Consider the following 19570-nt stretch of genomic DNA (forward strand, 5'->3'; position numbering starts at 1 on the left):
AAACTGAGGCACAGATTGGTTTGCATTTACCCAGCATCTTCAGTAGGACCAGGAATGGAAGCCCGGGGTCCCGGCCTCCAGACCTGTGCTTGACCCATTGGAACACACTTACTCTAGTAGAAGGGTAAATAGACCCTGAGCCTGTCCAACACATGTTTAACGTGTGCTGTGTGAGTAGTCCCACCCAAGTCAAATGCTACTCCCAGTGCATAAAATCTTTGCAGGATTGGAGCCGTAGTTGTTTGGTTATCAGTTTAGGTAGGGTCTATGTGAACCAGTTGGTTTGCTTAGGAAATATTAAGCATACAGGGTCCCAAAGGCCGGTTTCTCTCCCCTTTTCTCTTCCTTCCGCATACATTTACAGAGCCAGATGAGTAGCTACTAGCAGTATTTAATAAACTGGGTGACTTTTTGGGGTTGTGAAATGCCGGGGATTGGACAGGAGACAGACCGGTATAGTGCAGACAGACACAGGGTAAATGACGGTTAGAGATGGGAAAACCACCTTGGGTCAATTCAGCCCTTCTCCCTGGCAGTGGAGGATTGCCTGTCTGCCTTACGCCTCTCTCCGATCGGACAGTAAATTCCTCACCTTACACAGCACTTCATTTTACTCAAGGCTTCTAAAAGCAAATCAGCTGTGCAGAACATAGGTCACAGCATGTAAGGCCAGAAGGGATCATTGTGATAATCTAGTCTGACACCCCCCCCCCCCCCCAGCCCCTGTATAACATCAGCCTTGCACCTCCCGCAGCGACCCCAGGAACTTGTGGTTGAACTAGAGCGCATCTCGTAGACGAGATGGCCTTTCTTGAGCTAAGGACTCCAAACAATAGAGAGTCAACTACATCCCTTAGTAAATTATCTCCAAGATTAATTACCCTCACTGCTAAAAATTTGCACGGTATGGTACAGCAATGTGCCTTACAGTTTAACTGATCTGGTTTTTTTGACTGGTGCCCTGTAGGGGAGACCAATGGAAAAAATACCGGCTCAGAAACCGGAATATCCTAAAAAAAATCCCCAAATTTTTGTTTCTAGATCTTTAAAAATGGATATTTATAAGAATATGGGGAAAGACACGCCCCCCCCCCCCCCCCCCCCGTCCTTCGCCGTGCTCTGTCACATGGCATCCAAATTCAGATGAACTGTCTAAGACTTGTCACTCTTCATGTGTGCATTCATATGTCTCATTTTATTACCATCTGCCCGGGGAAAGTGCTGCTTCTTCTGCGAGCATTTGCACCTGACATAACCTATTTATTTCTGAATCGAGGGTGATGAGGAAGTTGATTAATGAAATGCATCCCCCAGCTCATTTTGTTTTGCAGGCCGGAGAGAAGCGTTTGCGACATTAGCATTCGTTTCGTGTGAGTGGAGTATTCCAAGGGATCTGTTTCTGTGCAAGCGGAATAGAGCACCGTGGTCTATCAGAACTTGTTTACATGCAGATGGAGTTATTCTTCATACTGATTGCGTCGGCCATGGCTGATTAATGTTAGGCGATAGAACAAGACTTGTCTGGAAGACGAGGGAGAGAAGACGTCAGCCAGCAACCTTTTTCTCCTGGAAGGTGGTGGGTTTCTGTCATTAGATGAGTCTGTGTTGCAGATCCTGAACGTGGCTTGGGGACTCTTTTTTGATCAATAGGATGGTGCAAATAATAATAATAATGACAGTACTTGGCCCTCATAAAGCATCTAGAGATCTCCAGGTGCTTATCATGAACTTAGTTTCATGATGCCGTGTGAGGTAGGTAAATATCTTCAGCAGCAAAGCAAAGCACTAAAGCTAGGAGGGTTGGTCAAACGCCCACTGAAATCAGTGTAAAGACTATGGCTTCACTGGGAGTTGGATGAGTCTTAAATGACTTGCTGAAAGTAACACATCAAGCCTGTAGCAGAGCCTGGGATAGACCACATCTCCTCCTGCCTCCCAGTCCTGTGCTCTAAGCAGATCATCTTTGCTGCCTAGAAATCTATTGCGTGGTATATTTCACTCCCCACAGTGCGGACTAGCTAAGTGGGCCGGTCAGGTCACATGTCTCCTGCGGAGTCAGTAAGCCACTCACAGGGATTCTGCTGGAAACCTGAGACAGTGGCTGTGGTGCAGGCTCTCAGGAGTCCGTTTCTTTCTCCAAATAGTCCCAGAAATTTGGGACCACTGTGACATTTAAGGGCTTTGGCTCCCACACTGGAGAAGGGGAAGTATCAGACGGAAATGAGTCGAGAGTCTCAAAGGGACTGATCAGAGGAGACAGTCTGTCTCACCAGGAACGTGTGAAAGAGATTAAGTTTGGAAGCTATGTTCAGGCCTGGCCAGGTGACAAGGAATCCAGTGTCAGCAGGAAGGACCTAGCATTTTCCCCCTTCATTTATGGGGTTGCGTCAGCTATTGTTAGAAGAGAAGAGGACAAGTCTGACAAAAGCTGATCTCCTTTGTGGGATCTGGTTTGCCAAGATGTATGGGCTACCTGTCCTATGTAAAGCCATAAGAATTTCTCCATCAGAAGAGAGCCTGGGTCCACGTAGCCCAGCATCCTGTCTGTCTGGCTGAGACTGGATGCTTTAAAGAAAGGTGGGAACCCGCACAATGTGCTATAGCACAGGGGAAATTCCCTCCTGGCTCCCAAGCTGGTGAGCTCATTATATACCCTGAAGCCCCGGTATTGAAAGCCTGTAGGATTTGTATCTTCACTAGTGTAATTGCAACGGCTGATATTATTGTTAGAAACGTCGGAACGTTTTTGAAACTGGACAGTATCCTGGGACAGAGAGTTGTGTGGTTTCTTTATACATTGCCTTCAAAAATAAACTCGTCTCGTTATTTGGTTCAAATGCCTTTTAATTTCATCGGGCACCTTCCCACACTTCTGTTTTGGGAAGGAGTGACTAGGAGGTTCTGAGCAGCTTTCCCAGAAGACCAGCCATTGCGATGGCCTGGATGCAAAAGAACCCGGCTGTTCCACAGACAGGCTTCAGGGCTAGAAAGGTTTCTGAAGCTGACAGTGTAATTATGACACCTTTGTTTTGATGCAGCTGTGACCCTCTCCTATGGTTACAGCCTTGTGGGGCTGACGTAGGACCAAAAATTGCACCTGAACCAATGCTCCATTTTATGCGGCACGTGGATTTCATTAACCCTACAAAGGCTGGCGGCATTTAAGTCTCTGCTGCCTTTGGACAGACTCACATCATAGAAAGCCATTTTATCCCCAAGTTCAGCTACTGGAGTCAGCAGAATGCAAACGTCCTGCTACAGAACCTTTACGTTCTTCCGAAATCTTGCTGCCTTTCAGAGGATGAAAGACAACGGCAGGGGAAGGATGTTCTTCCTCGATGCAGAATTCTCAGCTGCCTGGTTCTTTTTGCACCCCCAGTCTGGAAGGAAGGAGAGCTCACGCTTCTGTCCAACGTTCGGCCAGTTTGCATTCCAGACCGGTGGCCCGATAGAATTGTGCCGTTGAATTCAGGCTTGTTCTCAGATGGGACCACCTAGATCCAGGAATCCAAGTGTGTATGTGGCATGTAATCTGTCCTTTTCTAAATGGGAAAGGTGGTGGATAGTTGCTTGGATTTCTTCTTTTGCCGGCTAGGTTCAGAAGTCGCCCTAGCCGGCTGATGGCCTCTAGGGAACTATGTTCGCTGTAGGACTGGGCTTTGAATTCAGTCTTTGTAGCGTAGATGATGTAGCAGTGGCCACTGGAGACAGCGGATACTGAACCCTGCCTCATGCAGCAGTGTGAGATATTTCACTCTCTCTGAGTTCTCTGCAATGCTCCCTGGGAAATTTGGCAGCACTTCCTGGACTTCTCTGGCAGCTTTATTTCCAAACGAATGGAGTCAGGTGATCTCATTTTTGACAAAGGTTCGGACACAACATAGTCAATGCGTGACATGCAAGAGAGACAAGGTGGGTGAGGCACTGTATTTTATTGGACCAACGTCTGTTGGTGAGAGAGAGAAGCTTTCGTGCCACACAAGAGTTCTTGTTCAGGTCTGGGCCCGAAAACTTGTTTCTCTCTCCAACAGAAGTTGGTCCAGTAAAAGATGTTACCTCAGCCACCTTGTCTCTCTAATATCCTGGGACTGATGTGGCTACAGCAACACTGCATATAACATGCAAGAGGGCAGCAGTAAAAGGCTGATCTTTATTTACGGGTGTCAGTCACATGCCGTGCAACAGGGATACAAAAGGTTATATACCCTGGCCACATGGCAGAGTCAATACACTGATTTTAGGGGTTACTGTTACAAATGAGTCCTGGCTGATCTGTGATGACTTCTAGTTCAAGTCTGTTTACTATGTAAATAGATGTTTAGTCAATTAATTAGATTTGCAGGTTTCTCAGAGCCCTAAATACCCTCAAAGTGAAACTATGGTGTGTGTTGTTTTTGCTGCAGAAAGTTATCTCTCTCTACCTGTTAATCACGACATTTGTGAAAGCTGTTAATTTACTTTAAACAGTTTTGCGAGGGAGGAGCTATAAAATTACAGTAATTGTAGCTGTTGGGTGAACATATTTGCTGTGTCTGGAAGGAATGGTGCTGTAGTGTATCACGTTTCTGCTGGCAGAAGCTGAAAATGGGTGTCGAAGTGCCACGTTATATGCATGATGTGTAATCTGTGTTACGGGTGTAGTTAGGAGGGTCACACAAGCTTACAATAGGAATTGAAACAAACTTGCTTGTAGGCTTGTTTCTCCTACATTCCAGTTGCTTAAAGGAATAGCAGTTGTAGTTAAATTGCAGGTCCACTGATATTAATGCAGAATTGGAGTCACCTTTTTCTCCCCCAAAAGAGTCATAAAACATTTTAAGTGTTGAGGAAAGATCCCAGACTGGCCACTCCAGAGAGCAAAGTCCTCACTGCAGAGCAGGCTGTGGAATGGCTGTGCAAGTTTCTCTCCTTGCCCGCCAGTTTACTTCTAACCCATCCTGGAATGAGCACTTCCAGCATGAGAGGGTAGTTTCACTCCTTGCTCCATTTACTCCTTGGTGTCGGAACAGATTGCCTATTACCACTTCAGTTATTGCAGTTGGGTTTTGGGGGACCTCTACTAGACTACCGACTCATTACACAGGCCACAGGACAGTCATCAGATGTTACCTGACCTGGAAGCAGAAAACTAAAGGTCAAAGTCTCTGCCTATCGTTTCTAGTTGCTGGGAGACAGGTGTGTGCAAGAGAAGCAGGAGCAGATCCTACAAAACTTAACCAGGTAGCATGGAGAGGGCATCGGGCTAGGGCTCAGGAGATCTGGGTTCCATTCCGAGCTCTGCTACTAGCCTACTGGGTGACCTCTGGCAAGTCACTTCATCTCTCTCGGCCTCAGTTTCCCCTCCCACTCTTTGCTAGTCTTGTCTATTTTGAGTGTAAGCTGTTCTAGTTGGGGTTGTGTTTCCACAGTGTCCCAATGGGGCCCCAGTCTCAGCTGAGGCCTCTGGATGCCACCATCCAAAAATAAATACTAATGATTATAAAAGGAACAAAGGGAGAAAATAAACGGAGCCAGAATTTGGTGGCAAAATGCAGCACGAAAGATCAGAGAGGCATTTTGAGAAGGCTGAAATTCCATGCATAGACTACATTTTCTGACCAGGGCATAATGTCTCCGGCAGGGAATCTCTCCAAGCTCAGAGCCTTCTGTACTGATGAGACTGACCTTTGGGGAGAAGGGTGGGATAGAGGCATGTCATTGTACCGCAGTCACCTTTCGAGACAGGGTTAAAAGTATGATCAGAGGGGGCTTAGCTCCAGCTGAGTGTAAAATGTCAGTGGAGGGTCGTGTGCTTGGTTTGAATGTGCCATTAATAAAAGTGCAGTGTGCGTTGCCATTTTACATTAAGGCAGCCTTGCAGAACGGCACTCGCTCACCTGCAGTGTGTAACTTTGGCGACTGGAGAGTAAAATACGAAGTTTTTCGTTCTAACCATCATCCTGGGAAGGGAGGGAAAGTAGGTTTTATGGCTGGGCTGGTCAATTTTCATGACAGATTTGCAAGGCTGAATGAAAACTTCCACCTAAACCTGACAGAGTGGTTTAAATAATGCTGAATACATTCATGTCTTTCACCACTCTATGCCAGCCACCTTGCTCCTTCAATGCCCATAGTGTTGCAGTGTACCACCATTCATTTTTCCACTGGAGTATATTCCTGGAGGACTTAACCAGTTCCTGACCCCTGGCCCTGAAAAAATGGCATTGTGGTAAAATGGTGACTGGTGCTGTGCAGGCTTCGGGCCTGGATCCTACCTCAGGGCCAGATTTTGAAACTCTGACATCCCCCGAGGAGTACTGTACGTACTGAATTCAGTGGGACTCTTAGCAAAATGCGGTACTACCCCACAGAGGAACAGTTCTTACGTGCCTCTTTCTCCAGCGAAGTCCCACTGCATTTGCTTTGTCTTGTGATTTCTTGTTTCACCACACAGACAGCAGAAATCAACGCCCAAAGGGGAGGGCCTTAAAGTGTGCTTGGATCCCATTGCATTGCGTGGGTCCTGTTAGAAACATTGTGGCTTCGGGCTCAGTGCTTCCATAGCTGGGCTGTGCCATCATCCTCCATGTTGCCAGGGAAAAGTAGATTGTACGTCAGAGGGCAAATGCACAGGTGCCAGGGCCAGGACGCCCGATCTGCAGCCTGGGTTTGTAGGAGCAGAGTCCGGGTGGGCTGGGTGCTTTGAAAGTGGACCTGCCACCTCACAGATTCCTGGAACCCAGGCTGTTGCCTGAATGTTTACACCGTAATTAAACAGCCCCTTCGCCTAAGTCCGAGTCAGCTGGCATGGGCCAGCTGTGGGTTTTTAAGCGCAGTGTAGACACACCCTGAGGGAGCTCAGTTGTGGAGGGAAGCCTAGGAAAGAGGAGTTAGGGAGTTCCCGCCTCTCCTCCCGGAAAGGCTTGGGATCGGCAGACTAAAGAAGGCCGCCAGAACAGAATTGGTCCCAGTGGTGGGCCATGTAGAAAAGGGGCAAGATCTAGGGAGAGACTGTGGAGAAGGCAGGACTCTCCAATGGAGGGAAATTCACATGGAGCAGAGTAGGCACCTGTAGGTGGGAACCTTGAGACAGGGTTTGTAAGCAGAGAAGAGAAGACTTCAGTAGCCCAAGAAGGCAGAAGAATTGTTCAGTTTTGTTCAGGTTTGTCTGTGATGTCCCAGGAGCAGAGCCGTCCCTTGGGTAGGGCGAATTGGGGCGACTGCTCTGGACCCCGCGGGCCGGTGCGATTGGCCGGTGTGGTCGGTCCCAGAAGAGACGAATCCGTCACTTCTGCCGCGGACCCTACACCCGCCCTAGGGACGGCCCTGCCCAGGAGGGGGGGGTCTGAAATTAGGTGACTTGGCCAGAGGCAGGCGGCCTGCAGGAGGAGCTGGAGCGGAAGATAGCGGCAACATCCCACACTGACACAAGAGGGCGCTCCAAGGGTGAGTGAGCTCTCCTGCATGTGCGTCAGATTGTCTGTTTAAAAAATTAATGATATTTGCACACAAAAACAGGTGAAACCCAATATTTAAAAAGGCCTATTTATGCAATACACACATTTTGCCCTTTGGACCTTTCATTTTTAGCATGAATGTGGTCTAAAAAATGTAGTAAACTAAAAACCATACCACACTTTAAACTGGTTCCAGGATCAGAAACACAAAAATGGTCTTATTTTTGTAAAAAGTTGTTAACTACAAACCAATAGAATTCTTGTTTTTGAGGAGAGTAATAAATCAGCCTAACAAATAATTTCACACTAATGTTAAAGGATCTCTCTTGGCAGATAAAAGTTGAGCCCGCTGAGTACAATTTCATGCTTGGCATAGCAACAGAGTTCCCTGTTTTCTAGCTTAGACCTTAGCTGTGCATTATGGTGCTACAGTCATTTGTGTTCTAGGATGGCACAAAGCATTTGTAAGGCAGGATAGGTTTAATGTCATAGGCAATTTAAGGGAGATGCGTTTAAAACAAATTCTAATTCTTCTGGTTGAAGAGAATAAAAGCCTTCCACAGCCTATTCAGGATGCCGGTGTGTTGTGTTCAAAAGTCCATTGTGTGACTAAGACATTTCAGTGGTGCATTATTTAATAGCCAGGCCAAATTTATAGACCGGTGCTCATTTCTGTGTTCTTGATCCTGCAGTTCCTTGTGCGATGCGGGACAGTGAGCAGAAAATAGCTGTGATCCGGGGCACTGATCTTGCGCCACTGAACTCCGTGGGAGTTTTGCCATGCACTTTAGTGGGAGAAGGATCGGGCACCAGGGCAGGTCTGAATGGACACTAACCATGGGTGAAAGAGGGTAGAAACAAGAGCAGAAGCAGGTCTCAAGCCCCTTACTCTAAGGAGCAAAAGGTGACAAAGGGAGCCCGAGTTGGGTGTGTTTTAGGAGGGCAGCACATCACTCTTCATTGTAACAAGGCATTTAGATACAGGCTCCTCTGTCGCCTCACTCTTGCTAAAGCAGGCCTCGCAGCAAATCAGCTCCTTGCTGAGAGGCAGAACGGCCTTGTGGGTAATGCACTGGCTTGGCGCTCAGCGGGCAGGTTTCAGCTCCTGGCTCTGCCGCACCCCCGTGTGACCTTGGGCCAGTCCCTTCACCTTTCAGTGCCTCAGCTTTCCATCTGTATAATGGCTGTAATAATACTCCCTTTGCTTATAAACTCTTCGGGGCAGAGAGTGTGTCGGTGCAGTGCCTAACCCACCGGGGCCTGAGCTTGGGTGTGGCCTCCAGGTGCCAGTGTAACATCAATTAATGCACAAGTGGGTCCTCCTGCTTTACACTCGTATATGTAACCCTTGTGCTGGGCAGAGCGGAGCGGGTGAAATTCACCCTCCTCTGCACAAATTTTGTGGCTCATCCAATAACAAGCTGGGTCTCCGATTTGGTTGTCTGTCAAGAAAGTATCGTTCTCCCCACTTCTAACGGGATGACTGGAAGCTGAAGGGACATTTAGCAAAGCAGTTGGGCAGGCAGACAAATGACCTGCTGCTTCTGCCATTCGGTTACATTTCAGCAAAAATGAGGCAGGAGGCCAATTTGCATGTTCAGATGCCTCTGGTAACGCACCCAGGCTTGTTAAGGGCATGCCAGCTAGTGGGCTGGAGGACAGCGAGGAATTGCATTTCTCTTGTCCAGCCTGGTCATTTTGTAGTCCCAAGTTTTACCACATAATAGGAGTCTTCCTAGCGTGTACATTGCGTTATTATAGATTCGTGTGTGTTCGAAAACATGAATTCTCTTCTCTTCTGATACAGCTTCTCAAACGACTGAAAATGCGTTTGTTTCTCAGAGCACAAACGTCAAGGCATTAACTCTCTTCTTTTTTCCAGGTTTATCACGTTTTTTTCAACAGCCAGAGTCTCAGACAGTGGAAGAAAATGGTATGGCCCGATTTGAGTGTCGGATCGAAGGATTGCCCTCCCCTGTCATCACCTGGGAGAAGGATCAAGTGGCTGTTCCGGAAGAGCCCAGGTGCGTGGCCAGTGTTTTTCTTGGGTTAATAATAATAAAATTAAGAGACGAGTGTCTTTTATAAAAATCTGGAATTTAAGGGGTGGTGTCAGGGCAGTTTTGGAGCTAAAATTTAGACTTTGTAAGGACAAATGTTCTCAGGACCAACAGAAATGTATCCATAAAACTTGGGAAAAAGAAAAGAAACTGCCCTCCCCCTGAATATGCCCTTCCCCTGCAGTATATGCCGCATTAGCGCTACGGTATAAGTTGCAAAGGATAATTTCATGGAAGTGAAATTGACTAATAACCAAAAATGTCAAACAGGACTATTGAGTGTCTATTCATCAAAGGGCTGTGTGCAATAGCAAACCAACTCTTGACCGTTTGTAAGTATCCTTTTGCCCGTTCAGTGTGGTTAATGATTGGCTGGGACTTGGACACTCTGGCAACGGAGAGAAATAACAAAGGAGACAAATAGCATAAAGAGTGTCAAGGAAATGCAGATATTTGATATTTTGTCAAGTTTGTGGTCCTGCAAAGATTTAAGGACGTGCTTAACTTCCTGCATGGTGAGTAGCCCCATTGACTGCCTACTTGCCATGTGTAGAGTTAAGCGTGTGTGTCTTCGCAGGGTTGGTGCCGAAGGTGGTGGTTTGTAATAAATCCATGGCCAACTGAGACTGCGTGGCTGCCACACAGCTGTGCAGCGCGGGATGTGGTGTTTCGCAGGTGTAGCTGAATGCAAAATTTGGTTCTGAAGACATTTCCAAATTCTCCTTCTCAACCTGTTTCTCTCAGAGGTTTAACAAGGGCTTAAAGGTTCTGTTAAGGGATCCTCTGGGACTATCCAGGCAGAACGTGGACTTTCTGTTAGCAAAATACATACAAAAATTAAAAAAAAAATTCCTTCTGCCCTTCTCCTTTGTCTTAATCAAAGTGTGGGAAGGAGAGGAGGACCCCGGGGGCTAGTGCCTGATCTGCAGACTTCATAGCTCTCTCTGGATCTAATGACGACATTGTCCTTTAGTCCCTTAAAGTTCGGTAGGTTTCATTTTCTACGGAAAGAGTCATTCCCCCAGAGAGGAAAGAGGAGAGGCATTCCTCCAGAGAGGAAAGTTAACCCACGCAATGAGCAGGGGGAAAAAGGGATTAAAAAAAGAGACCCAACGAGATTCAGAAATGATTTGGGAACAAAGGCTGTTTCTGTAAGAATAGCTGTTTATATCCTTGAGGCTGTCATGCGGCGATCTGAAGCTTGTGGGAGGTTTTTGCTTTGTATGAGAAGAAAAATAAGTGTTTTTTTTTTAAAAAAAGAAAAGGTGTGGTGGGAGTGGGGAGGGAAGCATGCCATAGATAGGGCAATGGCTTTTTAATATGACAGCTCGATGGATGTTGCGAAATTACTTGCGTGGAGATTGCTTTCAACATAGGCGGCTTGAAAATTGCTTTCTTTGTAACAGCCAGACATAATCATTGGCTTCAGATCTTGCTTTTAAATCATGTTTAGCTAATATACTATTTCAGGGAGATTTGCTTTCTGTTGTTGACTTTATACAATCGGCTTTTGAAAGAATTAAGTGTGCCCAAGGAAGTGCTGGCCACGGAACGTTTGCTCCGTCCATCAGCCATACCCCTCGTGCCTAGGGGTCTCAGAACGCTGGGCACGCTTACCTGACACAGATGGGTGTCAGGACCCAATGGCAGCATTAACCCAGAATCTCTCTGCAATACCAGATTCCAGGCAAGCCTTAAGCTGGCCACTGATTTTTGCAGCTCACCTTTGTGGAGGCATCCGACTGGGTTTTTGGAAGTGCGTCCATTTGTGCCCCATCTGACAGATGATGATGACCTACAATACACAAGCAGCATATGGAAGTCAGCTTTGATAGACCGTGAGCTGTACAAATTCAATGTTGACATTGCAGCACTCCAGGAAACAAGACTTGCAGATGCTGGTTCTGTCCAAGAAGCCAGTGACACCTTCTTTTGGCAAAGTGAAGATTACAGCCAAGAAATTATATAGAGCAAAACCTAGGAGCAAGCTCAAGATCAATGCTATTAACACCAAAAACCAGAGGAAATGCCAGGATTTTGAATTTAGCATGCAAGGGAAGCCATTACCAGAGAAGGCAAAGGAATTTTGAGAAGATTTAAGAACAATAATCCATGAAACAGCTTTAGGGGAAAGAGATCATCAAAAAAGGACCAGTTTGAAGAAAATGAAGCAGAACTATTACCTCTCATCAACATTAAGAACACATTACTGGATCAAGCTCTGTGAAGAGATACAGACAGCCTCAGACACAGGAAACCTCAAAGTCATGTATGACGGGCTGAAGAAAACTCTAGGTCAGGGGTCGGCAACTTTTCAAAGAAGGAGAGACATTTTTTTGTTTTTGTCTTCGACCAAAATATTTCGAGAGCCACCTCACACGCAAAGCTACTTGTAGAGTTAGAATTTATCAACTAATAAAAGGTTCCCGGCCAGTGGGAGTGCAGAATCGATGCTTGGGGCGGGAGCAGTGTGCGGAGCCCCGTGGCGCCCCCGCCTAGAAGCCGGACCTGTTGGCTGCTTCCGGGGTGCAGTGTGGAGCCAGGACAGGTAGAGACTAGCCTGCCTTAGCTCCGCAGTACCGCCGAGCGGACTTTTAACAGGACACCTGGTCACCCTAGAGGAAGTTGGTGGCAAAACTCGGATTGATTTCAATGGGGCCACGAGTTCACTGGCAGTATGTTCTCTGTTTTTATGGAGACTTTACTTTTGTTTTTTGTTTTTATCCTAACCTGCAATGAAGGTCATTTGGACAGAAAGGTTACGTCTGCTCTTTGTGTACTAAAAAAGGGATAATGCCAGAGTCTCCCTAAAATTCTGAATCATTAGGCAAACTTTGCTACATTGCAGTGGGAAATAAATACAGGTCTGTCTCATCTTACGTGGGGGTTCCGTTCTGCGGTTAGCGCGTACAGCGAAAACTGCGTATAGTTAAAATTACATTGAGTTGAATGGCGGGCGGAATCGCCCGCAGTACAGGTACAGTATTAAAATTGTCATTTTTCTCTTTTTTTTGTTTTTTGTTTTTGCCGACCACGTAAAGCTGAAATCACGCATGTTAAATGTGCGTAAGATGTGACAGACCTGTACCGTATATACCTATTCATTAGCCCATTCGTTTATAAGCCGACCCCCCAAAATGGATAGGTAAAAATAGCAAAATCTGAATGATCCTTTCATAAGCCAACCCTATATTTCAGGGGTTGGAAAACTTTGGCTCCCGGCCTCTCAGGGTAAGCCACTGGCGGGTCGGGACGTTTTGTTTACCTGGAGCATCTGCAGGCACAGAGCCCCTCAGCTCCCTGTGACCGTGGTTTGCCGTTCCCAGCCAATGGGAGCTGCAGGAAGTGGCTCCGTAGCTCCTATTGGCTAGGAACGACAAACTGCGGCCACAGGGAGCTGAGGGGCTCCATGCCTGCAGACGCTCCAGGTAAACAAAATGACAATGTATTAGATATTCAATTCAATGATTCCATGGAGTTTAAAATCATCAAATTTTGTTGGAGACCCGTTTATAAGCCGACCCCCGCTCTTTGCTGTGTCATTTTAAACCAAAAATATTTGGCGTATGAACGAGTATATACGGTACCGACTCCGAATTCTTTTGATGTCTCTACTTGACGAGCATGACTGTGGTGAGCACAAATAACTGGAAGCTTTGAGATCTGTTGGGAAAGATGAAGTGTAAAGACGTCTTTATCTTGTGTGCCCGTGCTTTCCTCGGGAGAGCCATACGTCACAGACCTTGTGTTTGGGTTGGAAATACAGTCCCTAGTAGTGGCTGTACTTCGAAGCCGTCTCTGTACTTTAGGGCTCTCAAAAATGATTGTGTTAAACATATTGGATAGCTGGTGACCTTGGGGTTTTTCTTTATGCTAAGACATGGTACCTCTCCCCAATTACCCCTTCCCCTTCGTGCGGTTAGGACTCCTAAAGGCTGAGAGTAATTGAGGATAGTTTACATAACACATACACACAGATAGATGGCTCAGACATTGCAACGGAACATCATGTTTACCTGTATGTGGTACCCCTCCTCCGGTCAGTGTGCCTCTTAGATATGTCTACACTGCAATCAGAGGTGTGACCGCAGCATGTGTAGACATACCTGAGCTAGCTTTGATCTAACCAGCGCAGATAACAACAGCAGTGAAAGGTTCTGTAGCATGGGCTGCCTGGGGGCCCTGGATATGTATGTGAGCAGCTAGCCTCTGACATAGCCTGTCATTGTAGACAGGCCCTTAGATTGAGCTTTTTGGAGCCCGTGTTCAATTTGTAGTACAGCACCGAGCACACTGGGCATGCGACCAAAAACCGGCCGTGAGAGCTAATGGTGTTAAACTCCCTCTGAGGACGTTGGTTGGGTGTTTTTGTAAACTGGATTTTCCATCTCAACAGGCGGCTCCAGCATCGCAGCGCCGAAAGCGATTACGTAATGGATCTCAGCCATATGCTTTTGGAAGTGTGTTTGACTTCTATATTTGGAACCGGTAAATGCCTTTCCTGGTGTTTGAAATATGTTGATAGTAATTACGCACACTCAGAGCAGATGCGCGATAAAAATAAATCTCATCGCACTGGGAGCTTTCTCGGCAGAGATAGAGAGAGACATGTTTGGCTTAGTGCTGCTGCATTCGGCCAAGGAGCCCCCACGGTGGCTCTCTGGATAACTGCTGTCCCGTCAAGGGCACACGTGGCCTGGTCCTGCAGACCTGACTCACGTGAGGGGACACACTGGCTCCAGCAAGATTACTTCTGTCAATAAGGTCTGCAGGATGGGCCCCGTGGTGACAGCATCACTTCCCTGGCTGAGTTGCCTTAAAATGCTCTCTTCGAATTCACCAGCGTACACAAGAGGGGGGAGCTGATGCCTGAAGACCCAGCTGGCTCAGTGAACAGAGAACCTGGGCCATGTGTGGTGCTACAGACAGCCGAGTTTCCCATCAGGACTTTCTGGAGTGGAGCAACAGGATCGTGAAACCTGCATTCGTGCTTGTCGCTCCTCTCCCTTCCGTACACACAGAATATCTGCTGCCCCTTCCTTACCAATCAGCTTTCAGTGTGTCCTCTTCGCGAGGAAGGCTGGTAACCCAGAGCTGCCTGTCAAAGCTCTGCAGCTCTGTTTATAGCCTTCTTCAATTAAAACTGGGTCTCATCTATAATTAAAAAGGCTCATGTAGGCTTGGGCCTTATATTAAAAAATAAAGACGCTGCCGTGTAGGAATCCAGGCAGAAAATGAAGAACCTGACAGCCAGCTTGTTCTTTGTGCTAATTGCTAATCAGGTGTATGATTCAGTATAACACCGTATAAGCTGGGTTTTTAATTCCAAGGCAATGGAACCGTCAATAGTCAGCCACGGTAGCCTGGTTGGTAGGTGGCCGTAACCGTGCTTTGCGTAGTTGCCAGGCGTGGTCTAGTGCAGGGGTCGGCAGCCTTTGGCACGCGGCTCACCAGGGGAAGCACCCTGGTGGGCCGGGCCGGTTTGTTTACCTGCAGCGTCTGCAAGTTCGGCCGATTGCGGCTCCCATTGGCCGCGGTTCGCCGTCCCCATCCCTTGGCCCGCGCCACTTCCTGCAGCCCCCATTGGCCTGGAGCAGCGAACCGCGGCCAGTGGGAGCCGCGATTGGCCGAACCTGCGGACGCTGCAGGTAAACAAACCAGCCCGGCCTGGCCCACCAGGGTGCTTCCCCTGGCGAGCTGCGTGCCAAAGGTTGCCGACCCCTGGTCTAGTGACTGGGAGTCAGAAGACCAGCGTTTGACCCCCAGCTCTGGCACTTTGTGACACTTCTCAACACTTCTGTGATGATCAGGGCAATGCCTTCCTATATAAATTGCTTTGAGAGCCCTGGGTAAACAGCGTTGTTCAAGCGCTGATTAGTATTTAATATTGTTGGCTGGATGCTGAGCTACTGTTAATTGGCTTAGCTTCCTTGACTTCAGTGAATCAATGGATTGACAGCAGCTCAGGATCTGGCCCTTCTGTTATTGCACTTGAACAAACTATTTTAAGCTGTTACTCCTATAGGGCCAGGTCCTGATTTTAGTTTTACTGGGCACAGCTGAAAAGTTTGTACTATGCTGAAAGCTATGAATGATCCTAGCAGTTTTCTAATGGCGCCTCTGGGGAAAACGTCCCATATTGGTGATTTCTTTTGCAATGGTCAGCACTTTTTCACTGCCCCGTTGTAAATTCAGAGTGGCTTTAGCAGAGTCGAAAACCAGACTCCTGACAACCCTCGTGTGAGGTAGGGAAGTCTTTTATAGCAGTGGTTCTCAATCAGGGGCACGCAGAGGTCTTCCAGGGGGTACATCAACTCATCTAGAGATTTACCTAGTTTTACAATAGGCTACATAAAAAGCACTAACGAAGTCAGTACAAATTAAAATTCCATACAGACAATGACTGCTCTATCTACTTATACTGAAAGGTAAATACATTATTTATATTCCAATTGATTTGTTTTATAATTCTGTGGTAAAAATGAGAACGTCAGCGATGTTTCAGTAACAGTGAGCCGTGACACTTTTGTATTTTTATGTCTGGTTTTGTAAGCAAGTAGTTTTTAAGTGAGGTGTAACTTCGGGGTACGCAAGACAAATCAGACTTCTGGAAGGGTTACAATAGTCTGGAAAGGTTGAGAACCACTGCATTTTACTGAAGGGAGAAACTGAGGCACGGAAAGATAAAATTACATGCCTGAGGCCAGCTAATGAATCAGTGGCATAACTGGGAAGTAAATCCCTGATGCCCAGTCCCTCTCTCTAAGCACCAGCACTTTACTCCCCTGTGGAGTTGTTAAAGCCAGTATGCGATAGGCATTGCTTAGTCTGTAACTCCCTTTCTCCTCACCCAGCGTTCGATTACAAACATCTGCTGATCAAAAGAGCATGGCTTCCAGGGCAAACTTCTTTTTATTTTTGGAGCTGTCGCGAGGCAGTAGTTCATTATCGATATCTAATTATTTGCACATGTTTGATGCATGGTCCCATGTATTTAGCTTCCATGCAGAAAATGCAGCTTCCTGCTTTGAGACATCAGAAAATCATTTAATGAAGAGTTCATTTAAAACAACCGTTCCTGGATCCTCATTCTAGGGCAACTCCCTGAAATCCTGTTTGGAGGGGGAAGGTGCTTAGAGGGTCTGACACTTTGTTCAAACAAAGGCAAATATAGGGGGTTTCTCAACTGGGAAGAGCAGAGTGGCTGGTAGGCGATAGGCAAATTAATTCTGTCACCTGCCTGCATGCACAGCCAAATATATTTGTCTGTTACTCCTACGCGTGTGTGTCAGATGGCAGGGGAAACAGATTCTTCAGCTCCCTTCTCAATAGCTATTACGTCCCTGGTTGTTTGGGGGGAGGGGATAGCTCAGTGGTTTGAGCATTGGCCTGCTAAACCCAGGGTTGTGAGTTATATACATATCGTTACAGGTTAATAGATGGCATTCTTCCTACTATCTATCTACCTACGTATGCAGACACACACTCATCATATGTCATCTGAAGAAGTGAGTTTCTTACCCACGAAAGCTTATGCTCCCAGTACTTCTGTTAGTCTCAAAGGTGCCACAGGACCCTCTGTTGCTTTTTACTCATCATATGTGTGTGTGTGTGTGTGCATATAGTTTTTAATATAGAATGTTTTCTGCAGCAGAGACCTGTAGGCTTAGTCTGAAGAAGGCAGAAGTTTTATTGCTGCGTTGACTCCATTGCTATTAATGGGTTGTACATTTTGCTTTATTTAAAACTCTCCTATTGGGAGGTTAAAGAGCTTCTTGCCCACTCTTCTCTACCAAGGCCTTGGTGATGTGCACATAATACACTCTCAAGTATAAAGAAGGAATGAAAATAGCTGCATTCCAGCGGCTAGGGTATGAATCGTGTTAGCTGTGAAAAGCAAATCTCATGCTCTTTATTTTACTCATTCAGGTTTATAACTCTTCCCAATGGCATCCTCCAAATCGTAGATGTGCGGGAAAGCGACGCTGGGGGCTATCGCTGCGTAGCGACCAACGCAGCACGGAAACGCTACAGTGACGATGCTGTTCTTAGCGTCTTAAAAGGTAAGGCACAAAAGGACATTTGTACGGCTGTGTAAAACTGAGCTGAGGAGTCTTTCTTATAAATAGTGAAGCTGCCATGAAATGCTGCTGAGGGTAGTCTCCCTGTGGGTATGACATCATTTGTGGGATAGTTGGACTCTTTCTAGGGGGGCCATGGACAATTTAAAAATGACTATATTTATAATAATAGGGTATTTTTGCATCCGTTACTTACAAGTGCTGCACTGACTTGTACAGCTTATTTATGTGTTGTACTCTATGGGCAAAATTCTGATGCGGGGTGGTGTTTTTACCTAAGAAGCTAGTCACGGCTGCCGTTCCTGGTCCTCGGCACCCTAAAACCCCTGGAGCTGCCCTGTGTGTTTTCTGTGCATTGAACCATAGAAGGTTCAGTGGTGCGGTGGGGGTATCCGGCATCGATGCATCCTTAGTTTGGGATTTTCAAAGGTGCCAAGGGGTCACACCCAAATCCCACGCTTAGGTTCCTTTGACTGGCCCAGCCCAAGTCTCTATGCACCCTCCCTCATTAGGGTTGTCTGTGCTGCATGAATGAGTAATCTGCATGGGCATCTGAACAGGGGCTGCACAGGGGTCACTGTGTGACCAGGACACCGGTGCAAACCAATGCAGGGGTGTTTCGTGCCACTTCCCGGAGGTGAGAGTGAAAGGGTCCAGATAGGTCTGATCCCTGCACTGCTTCACACCTTGTTCGTTCTGTGACTGTGGCTGGCTCTGTCGGAGATAAGGGCAGATAGAACCATGACTTTTTCCCAGGCCTGCAGGGTTACCTCTAGTGCAGTGTTTTGTAGACATGTTTGCTGGAAGGGTCGCGTTCTAGTTTGGTGCATGTTTCTTGACTGGAAGGAATGGAAGCCTCCCTCTCTCAGAACTGAAAAGAGGATGGCGGCAGGATCAGGGGAAGCAAATACAGCCTCTTCTGTGTAATAGAGTCTGCTGGGTTGATTTCTCTGTTTTGTATGCCATTTCCGTGATAACTTTGTGACACCTTATCAGGGATCCAAGTTGTTCCATTCGACCAGGATCTCTCGGTCTCTCATATAATTCAGGCCTTCATACTCCACTCAGTACTGTCTGCATTGGTGCTGGATGGTGGTGGGATATCAGGGTGTGACTTCACTTGAGGGATGATACTTGAGCACGGAACCTGAGCCCAGGAGGGGGATGGGGCCAGGTGACACCTTCTGCCCGGGAAACTGGACAAAGGCTGGAGGAGGAGGCGAGGTGTGTGGCTGGGTGAGACTGCTGGAGGTGGTTTCAGTTTGGAGCTGGCTGGGGAAATGGAGGGAGGCCCAGGACCGGGGCCTGGGCTCCCAACCCCCCAGGATGGACCTGACTGAGGGGTCCTGTTTCCTGTACCTGCAAGCTCTGTTTTGGACTGTGTTCCTGTCGTCGAATAAACCTTCTGTTTTACTGGCTGGCTGAGAGTCATGGGTCACTGTGGTATCTGAGACATGTACATGTAATATCCCACCATTCCTGACCAACATCAAACCCACTTTGGGGGCAGATGGAGGCCAGTTTTCTTCCTCCAACCAGACATTGTCAGACAGGCTGTTGTGGCCAAGGGTTCAAAACTCGTGTGAGATGAAGATTTTAAAGATTTTGTTGGTTAATCACCTTGTTTAGAAAATGGAATTGAGTTGTCTGGGAAAACAGCAGGCTGGTTTCTCTTTTGTAAGTTTGGGGTCTGTGTTCCATTTCTTTTTCCCCTCTGGTTGTTTTTCTTGGTGGGAAGGAACTGTTTTAATTGGAGACCTCTTGAGCCAGTGGAACCTTGGGAGCTACAGCATGGAGATCCTTATCAAAACTTAGCAACATACAGAGTGTCTCATGGGGCTCAGAGATGGATTCAACTTTAATCAAACCCCATTCAGTGATCCCATCTTCAAACGATGTGTAATAAGGAGTCGTTTTAGATGTATGCGTTCCTTCTGATCACTCCTAAAGAGGAGATACCTCCCCCATTAGGAATTGAGTGGTAATAACTTTA

The 19570-nt window shown here is 47.0% G+C and overlaps 1 protein-coding gene across 3 annotated transcripts in view; it reads left to right on the plus strand.

Annotated features, from left to right (window-relative positions):
• IGDCC4 (immunoglobulin superfamily DCC subclass member 4) overlaps positions 1-19570 on the plus strand; it is a 167751-nt gene that overhangs the window by 60806 nt on the left and 87375 nt on the right. For all 3 annotated transcript variants that reach the window (XM_065559187.1, XM_065559186.1, XM_065559188.1), the window contains 2 exons: positions 9319-9460; positions 17426-17559. In XM_065559187.1, the coding sequence (XP_065415259.1) occupies positions 9319-9460; positions 17426-17559 (276 nt within the window). The remainder of the gene's footprint in view (positions 1-9318; positions 9461-17425; positions 17560-19570) is intronic.

This window comes from Chrysemys picta, chromosome 10 (genome assembly GCF_011386835.1).
Source record: "Chrysemys picta bellii isolate R12L10 chromosome 10, ASM1138683v2, whole genome shotgun sequence".
Classification (NCBI taxonomy): domain Eukaryota; kingdom Metazoa; phylum Chordata; order Testudines; family Emydidae; genus Chrysemys; species Chrysemys picta.